This window comes from Coregonus clupeaformis, chromosome 35, assembly GCF_020615455.1.
Source record: "Coregonus clupeaformis isolate EN_2021a chromosome 35, ASM2061545v1, whole genome shotgun sequence".
Lineage (NCBI taxonomy): Eukaryota > Metazoa > Chordata > Actinopteri > Salmoniformes > Salmonidae > Coregonus > Coregonus clupeaformis.
The window spans coordinates 12,387,544-12,400,364 of record NC_059226.1 but is presented as its reverse complement, the minus strand read 5'-3'; the positions used below and the strand labels follow the sequence as shown (position 1 = coordinate 12,400,364).

The 12,821-nt window shown below is 42.9% G+C and overlaps 1 protein-coding gene across 1 annotated transcript; it reads left to right on the top strand.

The window, feature by feature from the left end:
• Nucleotides 1-1,037: 1,037 nt before the first annotated feature.
• On the top strand, nt 1,038-11,278 carry amdhd2 (amidohydrolase domain containing 2). The gene is made up of 12 exons (XM_041862454.1): nt 1,038-1,152; nt 5,005-5,164; nt 5,334-5,470; nt 5,681-5,820; nt 7,375-7,429; nt 7,680-7,892; nt 8,372-8,460; nt 9,099-9,243; nt 9,476-9,583; nt 9,664-9,732; nt 10,043-10,144; nt 10,488-11,278. Exons 2-12 carry the CDS (start codon nt 5,082-5,084, stop codon nt 10,559-10,561), a joined length of 1,215 nt encoding a protein of 404 aa, XP_041718388.1. The 5' UTR covers nt 1,038-1,152; nt 5,005-5,081; the 3' UTR covers nt 10,562-11,278.
• The last annotated feature ends 1,543 nt before the right edge of the window (nt 11,279-12,821 follow it).

Genomic DNA, 12,821 nt, shown 5'->3' with positions numbered 1-12,821 from the left:
CGATCCCCGGGACCACCCATACACAAAAATGTATGCACGCATGACTGTAAGTCGCTTTGGATAAAAGCGTCTGCTAAATGGCATATTATTATTATTATTATTATCTGAAGAGAGCCCCGAAACATTGTGTGCACTGTGCAGACATTTTATGCAATAAATGAAGTAGGTTGAATCTAGTAGTTCTGATCTTCTGATTGGTCCTGATGAGTTGGGCGAGGTCCCCTCCAGGCTACTGTCACTGTTGCATTGGCTCTGAGTCGGGTTCTCTGTCTTCAAATGTTCAGCCTAAGAGAGGGGATTTTTGTGTGTGTGTGTGTGTGTGTGTTTAACAGTGATGATGTGTGTGTGTGTGTGTGTGTGTGTGTGTGTGTGTGTGTGTTTAACAGTGATGATGTGTGTGTGTGTGTGTTTGTGTGTGTGTGTGTGTGTGTCCTCAGAGCAAGAACTCGTGAGTTGGAAGAACTGAGAGGCCTATGGCGTGGGTGTTGTCCTTGGCCACCTGCTGACAAGGCTGACAAGATAGGACCCTTTTGTCCATTGTTATTGGATAGGAACAGAACTTATAACCAGCTCCTGACCTAAATAGATCTTAGCACAACATTTTACTCAACATATCATATTCCATATTCACTATAACAAATATATTTACTACGACATTAGCAAGAACCGCCACATCCTCAGCCGGCTAATCCAGTGTGTGAAGTTTTGCGGAGTGTTTGAGTTAGCTTTGCGAGGCAAAGATGAAACTGAGGGCTCCACCAACCCTGGTAAGCCAACACTTTTGAGATCAGTCAATAAATGCTTCTGGTATTGACTTATATGCTGCCCCTGTCTTCATGTTGTTGCTGGACATATCTTTTTTAAAATGTGTGTAGGTCACCTAAATCATCAGAAAAATTGCCCCCCCTGAGAATTTTTTCAGGAGCCGCCACTGGTGGGCAGAACAACCAAGTACGTGAGCAGAGACAAAATATATCGAGATCATATAGCCCGGCACAGTGGACGCGTCATAATACCCATAAAACCTAGCGGTAAAACCCGGTAATGGTTCCAGTCGTTTTTTCACGATTAATTTTTGCATCTGTGATTTTATAACTACTGTTTCGTCTAGGCTTAACTTTTTGATAACCGTGTAATTCTCTCTTGGACAAGGTGAGTTTTATCAATATATTCACCTCAATTTACTATCAAATTCGAAATGCTCATTAGCAACAGAGAAGATCTCAGCAAGACTATAAATTCCTACAGGAACTCCTGCGTGTCATCTCGAGCCAACACTGTCAGACTTCCGCTGTCCAATCCATAAACTTCTTACATCCCCTTTCTGTCTTAGTTTAGCCACTGACTACACTTTAGCTGACTAGTTAGTAGAGTAGTTTATACAAAAAAAAAGAAAAGTCTCATGTAGCCTAGATAATCGTTTTTACAGCATGTCGACTTTGGTTTCCATTTCAGACCTTTTGGCATTTTTCAAGGATGAGCATTAAAAAGGGAGAAGACCACTATAAGTCTGGCCATGTGGAGAACTGCAGCTATAGTGAAGGGCAATTTACCGGTTTGGTCAGGGATAAAGTTTATCCTGTGTCGGTGAGGGTAGCTATTAAGTTTGAGCATCATAGCAATACAATTTGTTCTATACAGCTGTCAACATTCTACAAGGAAAGAGCCACTTAATTCAATTATATAATCAATAATCAGATGACCCCGGATACCAGACTTCGATGAGTGATAAATCTAGAATGTTGTCATTGATGACAATTAATCTAAAACTATTGACATTCAGAATTGACTTTGTTTGTTCAGCCTGTATTGTATTTATTTATTCGGAGTGGTACATGCATTCACACAGTCTTGATTTACAAGATCCTTCCCACTATATGATTTCTATGTCAAGTGATAAAAACCCAACTTATCAATTAAAAGTTTATGGAAAAACTGCACTTGGCTTTATGTGAAAATTACAGTTGATTAAATATTCTACAGCTGTAATGTCATCAATCAAATCAAACTATTTTTATATCACATTTCTTAAAATGAATGCATTTCAAGGTGTTGTCTGTAAAGTGGGTCACAGATAATGAAGAGGAGGACATCAAGGCATTCAAAATGGCTGCAGGGATGGATGTGCAGGAGTCAGGGCTTTGGGTCACAGGGTCTGGGATCCTGGGTCACCAGATGGTCTGGTGGGCACCACAGCAGTGGTGGAGGTCAACTGTCTGTATGGTGCAAGGGACCTTACCATTTGAAGAGGCAGTGAAGTCAAAGGATTTCTATATCCAGGAGGGTCTTACAGCCTCCGTGAAGACCATCCTTACTGGTACCAGGTCCAAGGACAGCGCCACATCACCGGAAGGGACACTTGCTTCTTCGTTGTGTGGACCACCAAAGCCTCCATTACCATCCCCATCCAGCGTGACGACCTCTGGCAGACTCATATTGCTGGACTAGAGGAGTTTTTCCAAGGACCACATGCTCCCAAAGTTGGCACTGCAACAGTGAACATCTGTAAATATCTTGTAAATTGTTTTTACACATCAGTTTTTTTCTTACCTTGAGGTTTTATTCCAATACGTTTTTTGGGGGGCACTGGATCAGCGTTCTCGTCGCACCTCCTTGTGAAAATCTTCTCAAACCCCGACATCTGGACAATGGCTTTGTCCGATACAGATCACTGCAGTATGTTATCACCGCATTAGGTGCAACTCCCAGGAGTAGCTTGAAGGAGAGCATTGAACGGTACACAGAGTAGGTTTGCTTCTGCAGATCCATCTGACTTGGAGTAGCAACTTCCATGTCAGTACAGTCAATGACCATCCTGCAGTTTCCGCTGGACCCCTGAAAAGACGCAGGCAAGCACGTTTGGTTCTTCTCCCGACTTGGAACAGTCTTCATGATGCTAATGAAAAAAAGCTTGTGGATCACATGAATGAAAGTGATGGTAACATTGCTGACAGTGCTTGCACTTCAACAGAATAGTTGAGCCACCTACTAGACTGGAGTACAACTCCCTTATATTTTGCTTGAAAAATAAAATAAAGAAATATTCTACCATTTAACACTACACTCACAAATTCAAAAATATTATTAATAATTAATACCACCCTACACTATTTAAATATTAATTCCTACCTCATGCCCTCAACCTGAAATTATGTAATCCAGCTTCCTCTTCCGTCTCTGGAGTTTGCCAGTCCTCAGACCCTTCTATCCGCACGTTACTACGAGGGCTTTGCTCCGTGCGGAAATGCCAACCGGATGCTTCAGATGTATACATCCGGTGAAACATCTGACATTGTTCTATGTTACGTGTATCCTATCTATTTCGCTTCCGCGAGTCCCGTTCGTTGTTTTGATCAGCTGACTGCAGCGTTCTCACATGATTCCATCCGTATACGGTTGATGGAATTCTCACTGACGGCGACTTGACTGTCTTCTATGGGGCAAGTATTCGATTTGTTCAAAAGAAAGATGAGCTATCTTATTCGTTTACAGCTGAGATCAGACCAGCGTTTTCATGTAAGACATTGAGTACGTTTACATGTACATTAATAATTCGATAATAAACTGCTTATGGCAGTAGGCCGACTATGGAAATAGTCATGTAAACACCTTAGTCTGCTTATCTTAATCGGTGTAAGGTAAAAATTGAAATAAGCGTACACCGATTAAAACACCTGGTTTTCTGAGCAATCTTTCGAATTATTGCGACATTTAAACAGCTTAATCGGCGTTCTATGGTGTATTTGATCTGCGCATGTACTATCACCAGCAGCGCAAGCCTCCCTCTTTTGCGCGAGTGAAGTGAGTTCGGAAAAACTGAAAGTATGCATCATATAAATATACTTCACAAAAATATTAACCCAACATGCAACAATTTCAATATTTTACTGCGTCACAGTACATATAGGGAAATCAGTCAATTGAAATAAATTCATTACCCTAATCTATGGATTTCACTTTACTGGGCAGGGGCGCAGCCATGGGTGGGCCTGGGAGGGCATAGGCCCACCCACTGGGGAGCCAGGCCCAGCCAATCAGAATGAGTTTTTCCCCACAAAAGGACTTTTAAGATCAATAAGCTTTTTGTGCGTATGGAAGATTTCTGGGATCTTTTACTTCAGCTCATGGAAAATGGGACCAACACTTTACATGTTGCATTTTATATTTTTGTTCAGTATAGTTTTACACTTAAGACATGACTCTGCCGTTGTGCTGTGGAATTTGTGAATTTTGTCTCTTGTATAATAAATTATATATATTAGTTTATACTGGATTAAGCATACATTTTCGTTAACTGTAATTTAGTTAGTTATGCTCCATCTTTCCCTCCATCTTGTGCCAACATCAGTTCTTTTTAAGTCTTGGTTTCAAAAGTTTAAAAAAATTCTAAGAGATTGTCAGTTGGATATACTCACTGCAAGGTTTTGTATATCTTCCCTGTCATATGAACATCATTTTCTGACTCAAATAAGATTCCCTCAAGGTTGCTCTGATGTCTAAAAGATTTCAAATCAAAATGTTGTGATATGTATCTTTTAAGTTGCATGTATTTGAAACTATGCTCTCTGCAAGGTAAGTCCAAAAGTACTTTTTTAATTCTGTCATGGAAATACATGTATTTCTTGTTACCATGTCATTTACGGTGTCTTTGCTTTCCTACACACTGTTGTTATTCATTAATAGACTAACAACACTGTATTCAAATGGTCTTAGTGTTAGATTCTTATCAGATCTGTTCTTGAGTGAAATAAAATGCAATGACAACATGGGGGTCAAAGTCAAATGTTGCAACTTCAGCATTGTACAATATTGTTATAGGAAGGTTCTTACATTGGTGTGTCTGTTTATGGCGGTGGGTTGGTATACTGATGATCCCAGATGTGATATGTAACCTGAAGAACAAAGACGGAACAGTTGTCTATTCAAGGTTTTACAGGTTGGTACTGTAATAGTGTAACTCTTAAAAGGCTTTCTTTGATAACTTGTCTGTACTGTTCTTTATAGAGTGAGTCTACCTGAAGTGACTACACTTCAGGAGAGGTGACGTAGTGTCATAGAGGTGACATAGCGTCTTGTGGAAGATGCCTTCCAATAAGTCTGTGTCGACGGCGCCGATCACCCAGTTCGTCAACTGCAGGATACTAAGAGATCACAAGCTGCAGAGGTACGCACACGCACACACACATACACACACGAGCATGTGGATATGAACATACAAACACGCTCCGTTACACATGTAAAACAAATACCGTAACACGTAAAACAAGCGTTGTTACGATGTGTGTGTTACTGTGTGTGTAACAGGGTGTGTGTTGTTCCTGTCTTTCCTCCAGAGAGGATCTGTGGGTGCGGGAAGGGAGGATCCTAGACCCAGAGAAGTTGTTCTTTGATGAGGAAGGCTACGCAGATCAACGTGTAGACTGTGAAGGCCTCATCATCGCTCCTGGGTTCATTGACGTTCAGATCAATGGTTAGTCTTTTTGGGGGAGGAGTGTCAATTCACTCCTGGGACTATGTCCCCAATTCAATTGCAGGTATGGACTTTTTTAAGCTTTATTGGAGGAGTGTTCCTTGATAAAACCAACACAGGCTGCAAGTTGTTTCTCTCATCAGAACAAGGAAGCCATTGGATACAGGATTTTACAACCTCAACCAATGATCCATTGTTTTACACCCACAGGAGGATATGGCATCGACTTCTCGCAAGCAACCAGTAATGTCAGAGGAGGTGTGGCCCTAGTAGCCAAGAAAATCTTGGAGCATGGTGTCACCTCCTTTTTACCCACCCTAGTCACCTCCCCTCCAAACATCTACCACAAGGTAGGCACCACCTCTACACCTGTCCTCTCTCAACAACATGTCCCGTTTCTCACCATTGTCTCACATACACTTTATGACCAAAAGTATGTGGACACCTGCTCGTCGAACATCTCATTCCAAAATCATGGGCATTAATATGGAGTTGGTTCCCCCTTTGCTGCTATAACAGCCTCCACTCTTCTGGGAAGGCTTTCCACTAGATGTTGTAACATTGCTGCGGGGACTTGCTTCCATTCAGCCACAAGAACATTAGTGAGGTCGGGCACTGATGTTGGGCGATTAGGCCTGGCTCACAGTTGGCGTTCCAATTCATCCCAAAGGTGTTGTCATGCTGAAACAGGAAAGAGCCTTCCCCAAACTGTTGCCACAAAGTTGGAAGCACAGAATCATCTAGAATGTAATTGTATGCTGTAGTGTTAAGATTTCCCTTCACTGGAATTAAGGGGCCTAGCCCAAAACATGAACAACAGCCCCAGTCTATTATTCCTCCTCCACCAAACTTTACAGTTGGTACTATGCATTGGGGCAGGTAGCGTTCTCCTGGCATCCGCCAAACCCAGATTCGTCCGTCGGACTGCCAGATGGTGAAGTGTGATTCATCACTTCAGAGAACGCGTTTCCACTGCTCCAGAGTCCAATGGCGGCGAGCTTTACACCACTCCAGCCGACGCTTGGCATTGCGCTGCTCAGCCATGGAAACCCATTTCATAAAGCTCCCGACTAATAGTTCTTGTGCTGACGTTGCTTCCAGAGGCAGTTTGGAACTCGGTAGTGAGTGTTGCAACCGAGGACAGACTATTTTTACGCGCTGCGCGTTTCAGCACTCGCCGGTCCCATTCTGTGAGCTTGTGTGGCCTACAACCTCGCGGCCGATCCGTTGTTGCACCTAGACGTTTCCACTTCACAATAACAGCATTTACAGTTGACCGGGGCAGCTCTAGCAGGGCAAATATTTGACGAACTGACTTCTTGAAAAGGTGGCATCCTCTGACGGTGCCACGTCGAAAGTCACTGAGCTCTTTAGTAAGGCCACTCTACTGCCAATGTTTGTCTATGGCGATTGTATGGCTGTGTGCTTGATTTTATACGCCTGTCAGCAACAGGTGTGGCTGAAATAGCGTAATCCACTAATTTGAAGGGGTGTCCACATACTTTTGTATATATAGTGTATATATATAGTGTGTCATTAGTGTCGCCCATTCAAATGTGGGTTCAAATAGTGTTGGTTTTCTTTCAAATACTTCAGCTGTGGTGAATTGAGCTTGTCTGGCGCAATGTGAATTGTTAGATACTACTGCACTGTTGGAGCTAGGAACACAAACATTTCGCTACACCCGCAATAACATCTGCTAAATATGTGTATGTGACCAATCAAATGTGATTTGGAACCAAATATGTGCCAAATAGTCTCAAATATGCAAACCACACCCACCTGGCCTGGCACTCCAGGCAGGCTCAATCAAATTCTTATGTATTGCTTATGAAGGCAATATGTATGCATGTGTTATGAAGTCCTTACGCACGTACCGTTCAAGTAAAATAGCTGTTTTCTAGGTCTTGACTGAGGTGAAAGTTCACAGTGGAGGAGTGGAGGGAGCTGGAGTTCTGGGTAAGGATGCAGTCAGGAAGGACGTAGACATGTCTGATTGGTCCTTACATCTGGACATGATATCCAATACTATATTCCATATAACTGTATTGTGATAGAGGAAATGTTATACAACATATTTCAGCATATCGCACTGTATTATCTATTTTACTCCATTAAACATTGTCAGTATTTCATATTTCTCCTGCATTTCTTGTCCATTTCGCCGTGTCTCTGTCCCCCTCCCCCCTCTCTCTCTCCCTCTCTCAAGGCTGTCATCTAGAAGGTCCATTCATCAGTTTAGAGAAGAAGGGAGCCCACCCGGAGCAGTACCTGCGCTCCTTCGAGTCGGGCGGCATGTCGGACCTGATTGAGACCTACGGGACCCTGGATAACGTTGCCATGGTGACGTTGGCCCCCGAGCTACCCAACAGTGAGAAGGTGGTCAGAGAGCTGGCTCAGAGGGGCATCACTGTTTCTCTAGGTAGGTGTATTATACTGGGAATAGGATACTCTTTATGTAGGCCTATGACATCTGCTTATGCATGATTTCATTGTGAAGCATCTATGTAGGCCTTATGCATGTTTTATGAATAATATATGTCATATGGTCAGAGAGCTGGCTCAGAGGTGCATCACTGTGTTTCTAGGTAGGTGTAGTATTCTGGGAATGGGAATAAAATATCCTTATATGTATGACTTAGTTACTCCTCTTTGTGTGCATGCTGGGTACTGGGAACGACATAGCCTTTATAATGTATGTATTACATCTGCTCCTAAATGTTTTATTAAGCATCTATATAGGCCTCATAAAGGGTTTATGAAGACTTATTTAAAACAACAGAAAACCAGGCTGTTGATGCAATCCCAATAGACATCTCCTGTCTGTAAGCAGGAAGTTGCCACGCTGTGTAGGATGATGTGATATCGCTAAGTGTACCTGTCAACGTATTCCAAGTGTAGGACACTCTGTAGCCAACCTGTCCCAAGCTGAGGAGGCAGTGCAGCACGGAGCTTCATTCATCACACATCTCTTCAATGCCATGCTGCCTGTGAGTAATAAAACATAGCATCATATTGTATTATGTTTTCCGTTTAGCACATTTTTAGTATGTACTGTATATGTTAGTGTAGTAGTATGTGTATGTGAGTGTAGTACAATCCTCTGTTTCTCCCTGATGTTTTACTGGACAACCCTTAAAGGAGAATCTTTCTTTTTTACAACCAAAGACACTTTTTGTGCGATTTCACTTTCAACTTTATCCGCAATGTTATAATCCATTTTGTTGCAACTTGATCGATACCTCTCCGTCCATTCTAGCAGCAGGCTACACTGAGTATGGAACAGCTGGATAGGGGAAACAGCTAGAGACGTACAAAATGGAAGATAATGTTGCATATAAAGTTTGGAATGACACAATTTCATGTGTACAACATCTAAAGACCTGCATGACTACACTGCGAGTGCTTCTGTTTCTCAAACCATACAGTATAAATGGGGTCAATGAGTAACCTGTCCACCTCTGGGTGTGGTCAGCCAGATCACAGACATACTGTCTACACTATGCTGTTGGCCACGTGCTTCGGATGCCTTGCCAAGTCTATTCAACTACAGTTTCACAATGCTACTGTAGTAATGTCATGGAAGATTATGTCTCTCTCTGTTGCCATGGTGACCGTGGTGGGTTAGTTCCACCATCGAGACCCGGGCATCGTGGGTCTCCTCACCAGCGACCAGGTTCCCCAGGACCGGACGGTCTTCTACGGAATGATTGCTGATGGCATCCACACCAACTCTGCCGCCCTGCGTATCGCCCACAGGGCACACCCTACAGGTCTGCGTAGGAACTACATGCACGGCTTCTGTGTGTGTGTGTGTGTTTGCTCTGAAGTCTCACTGTGTGTGTGTGGGGTTGTGTTGGAGTGTTTATTGGAGTGTTCTGTTGTAATGCTGTGGGTTTCAGTCTTGAAACCAGAAATTGTTCAAATGTCAGGTATAATATGCATACCAGTTGCAAGAAATCTATGGCTCTGGTTGTGTTGGCTCAATATGTGTTTGTCCTGCAGGTCTAGTGTTGGTGACTGATGCTATCACAGCCATGGGTCTACCTCCTGGTCGCCACACCTTGGGTCAGCAAGTCATTGAGATCCAGGGGCTCCATGCTTATGTAGCAGGTCAGAATCTCTTTTGTAAGGTGTAAACATAACTTTTCCCCAAAGCTGTCTCCCTAAAACAACTCTGTCTTTACTCATAGGCACCAATACGCTCTGTGGCAGTATAGCCACAATGGACATGTGTGTCAGGCACTTCAAACAGGCTTCAGGTGAGTGTGTGTTAATTAGCCCTTTTACTGTCTTACAAAAGTCATTCAGTCCTAAATATGTGGTTACTTACTACATGTGTGTGCACATGTGTGTGTGCAGGGCAGGACTACCACATTTCGGGCCCTGGGTCACCGACCTCCAGGGGGCCCCCACCCCCTTTTAGGAAAAGAGCTAACTTCCTGCATTTCAACATAAAACATTTTTTGTTGCAGTTTTATAATGCTATTGTTCACATTTTGGGGGTCCCCAGAGCACATGCCCTGCATTCCCATTCGGTAATCCGGCCCTGTGTGTGTTTTGTGTTGACAGGCTGCAGTGTGGAGGAAGCTCTGGAGGCAGCGTCGCTCCACCCAGCTCAGCTCCTGGGCATCAGCCATTGTAAAGGCACCCTGGACTATGGGGCAGACGCAGGTGAGAAAGTCAACAGCAGAGGGCGCTCTCGCTCTGTCTACTCCAGGGGTGTCAAACTGGAGGGCTGAATATCTGCGGATTTTCTCTCCGCCCTTGTACTTAATTGATTGATTAAGGTCATTGATTAGTTAGGATTAGTCTCCTCAACTGGTTGTGTAGGTCAGGGGTTTTCAAACCTCTCCTCGGGGACCCCCAGCTGTTCCATGTATTTTTACTATTCCAAATTGTGAAATGTCTGGGGTTCCCCAAAGAGACGTTTGAAAACAACTGGTCTAGGTCTTGTGTGTGTGGTGTAGGAAGAAGCACTAAATAGTCAAACGTGTCCCCCTCTCTCCTCCGTTAGATCTCGTTCTGCTGGATGATGCTCTCAATGTCAGAGCCACCTACATCGCAGGCCAGGAAGTGTGGAGGAAGTGACATCATAATAATCAGTCCCCTACCGCCGCCCCACCTACGTGGAACAAATGGGGATGTCCCAAATGGCACCCTATTCCCCAAATAGTGTCCTACTTTTGACCAGAACAGAGCATCATAAAGGGAATAGGGTGCCATTTGGGACACGGGCAATGCCTGGCTGCATTGTGCTGGACACTCATCTCAGACCCTAGATGGCACCACTCTATAAGAAGAATTTGTGATGTGGCACAGAGAAGTGCACTATGTAGGGAATAGGGTGCTATTTGAGTTACATGCTGGTAAAATGGAGCCACTTGTAAAATGCTACAGTATAGAATGCTATAGTTTTTTGGGGGGGCTACATTTTTTATTGACATTTTGCATTAAGACAACATATACTGCAGTGCAATGATTTAAATAATCTGTTGTTTGATACATGGGAACATAGTACTGGCATAACGCAGTTTCTCTGGACCCCTGTCCATTGCGACATGTCTATGCAGCTGCATGCCTGTCGAATCGATAAAAGGCTTTCTGTGGTGCCAGGGCATGTAAAGCTTTGCTTTAGCTAATGGATAAATGTTTATTGGTAGGCCTATTTGGTCATAATTTTCTCATGTTAAGCCTAACATTTCACAAATCTATACACGGTGTCGCAATGCTAAAATTTGTTGACTGCTGGCTGATGGTAATAATGTAATTACTTGTTTAGTAATTAAAGTTGGAAATTCAAACATTGCAGAGTGTAAAATGTGTTTTCGATGCAACAGCATACTAATCAGCTATCAATTGATTTTTTAGAATATATTGTACAGGCTACCTAAACCTGCATGACATGAGATGTTCTCGCTCTCTCCCTGCTTGGATAGAAAGTTGTTGTGCATAAAACCAGTCTATTAAAGGGATAATCCACCCCAAGAAATATAATCATAAAACTCCTGTCGGTTTGGTGAAAGCCTATGTTCTATTAGTGGGTAAAATACAAATTTCCCCATGATTTAACTTCTAAGTGGTCGCCCTGTGAAAATCAGGAAATCGTGTAGGAACGTGAAAAAGCTATTTAATTCTAGTCACTAGAGATAGGGTAGCTCAGTTGGTAGAGCATGGCGCTTGCAACGCCAGGGTTGTGGGTTTGATTCCCACGGGGGACCAGTATGAAAAAAATAGATATGTTATGCACTGCACACAATTTAAACGCAATGATGCATACCAAGATATACCAGAGATAAGGGACTGTTGATATTGCAACCACACACCTCAAACGCCGGTTCACTATGAACGAAATCGCAAACCGCGTTTTTTGTTGTTCAAGCCCTCAAGAACTGTTGTCCGCTAAAGATGATAATCTGTTTGCATCTGCTAATTTATTGTCTGTCCAGTATCCAGACGACCTGTCCCCAGAGCTTCCTACACAGTTAATTTATTTCCGTAACGGGTTGAGTCGGCAATTAAGGAGCATGAGAGGCTCAATTAAAGATGTTGCAGAACTGCTGTATTTGAAGCACCACTCTGATGTTTCTACAGCAATCAAGCTGTTTTTCCAATCCCTTTAACTGTCGCTTCTGCGGAGGGATCGTTTCCTAAACTAAAACTCATAAAGAACTACCTAATAAGCATTAGGCTCTTGGTCTGATATGTGCATTTAAACACCTGAGTAAGCTCCACTCATTGCCCTGGCTCCGTCCTAGACCTGACCACGGTATTTGTTCACCGCTATTCCCTTCTACTTTAAATCAGTTGAATTTTGTATTTTTCAGTCACATTCCTGAAGCCCAAGAAACAAACACTTGGCTTCCTAGTACATATGGACATTAAAAAGGTTTATGAATGACTTTTTGGAGGGTTACTGTCAAAATTATTTATTAAATGTACAAATGTAAACATCGATGACAGGCTCATGGGCCCCCAGAGCTCGTGGGTGTCCGGTAGGCCAGTGGAACATTGTAGATTCAGGATTGCCATGACACTGCAGATGATTTAGACTGATACTTAATTACAATTTCAACATAAGTCATTAATAGGAGCAGGTTAAAATGGGTTGAAATTCTCCAAATGTGAACGTGGTGTAAGCGTAAATGTGAGTGCTCAACAATAAATGTGCTAGTTTTCACTACACTGTCTTTAGTTCTATCTCTACAAATGAGGTAGGCTATCTGTGACCATTTCATGTTCCCAGAACCTTATTCGTGAATGTGATAAGAAATGTATAAATGTCTGTTGTCATTGAAGGTGAAACAGTCTAGAGCAGGGGTGTCAAACTCATTTTAGCTCAGGGGCCACA

Coding starts and splice junctions, on each gene's coding strand:
- amdhd2 (XM_041862454.1), top strand. CDS start 5,082: ATGCCTTCCAATAAGTCTGTGTCGACGGCGCCGATCACCCAGTTCGTC. Junction 5,471..5,680: donor CATTGACGTTCAGATCAATG/GTTAGTCTTTTT, acceptor TTACACCCACAG/GAGGATATGGCATCGACTTC. Junction 7,430..7,679: donor GGAGGGAGCTGGAGTTCTGG/GTAAGGATGCAG, acceptor CCCTCTCTCAAG/GCTGTCATCTAGAAGGTCCA.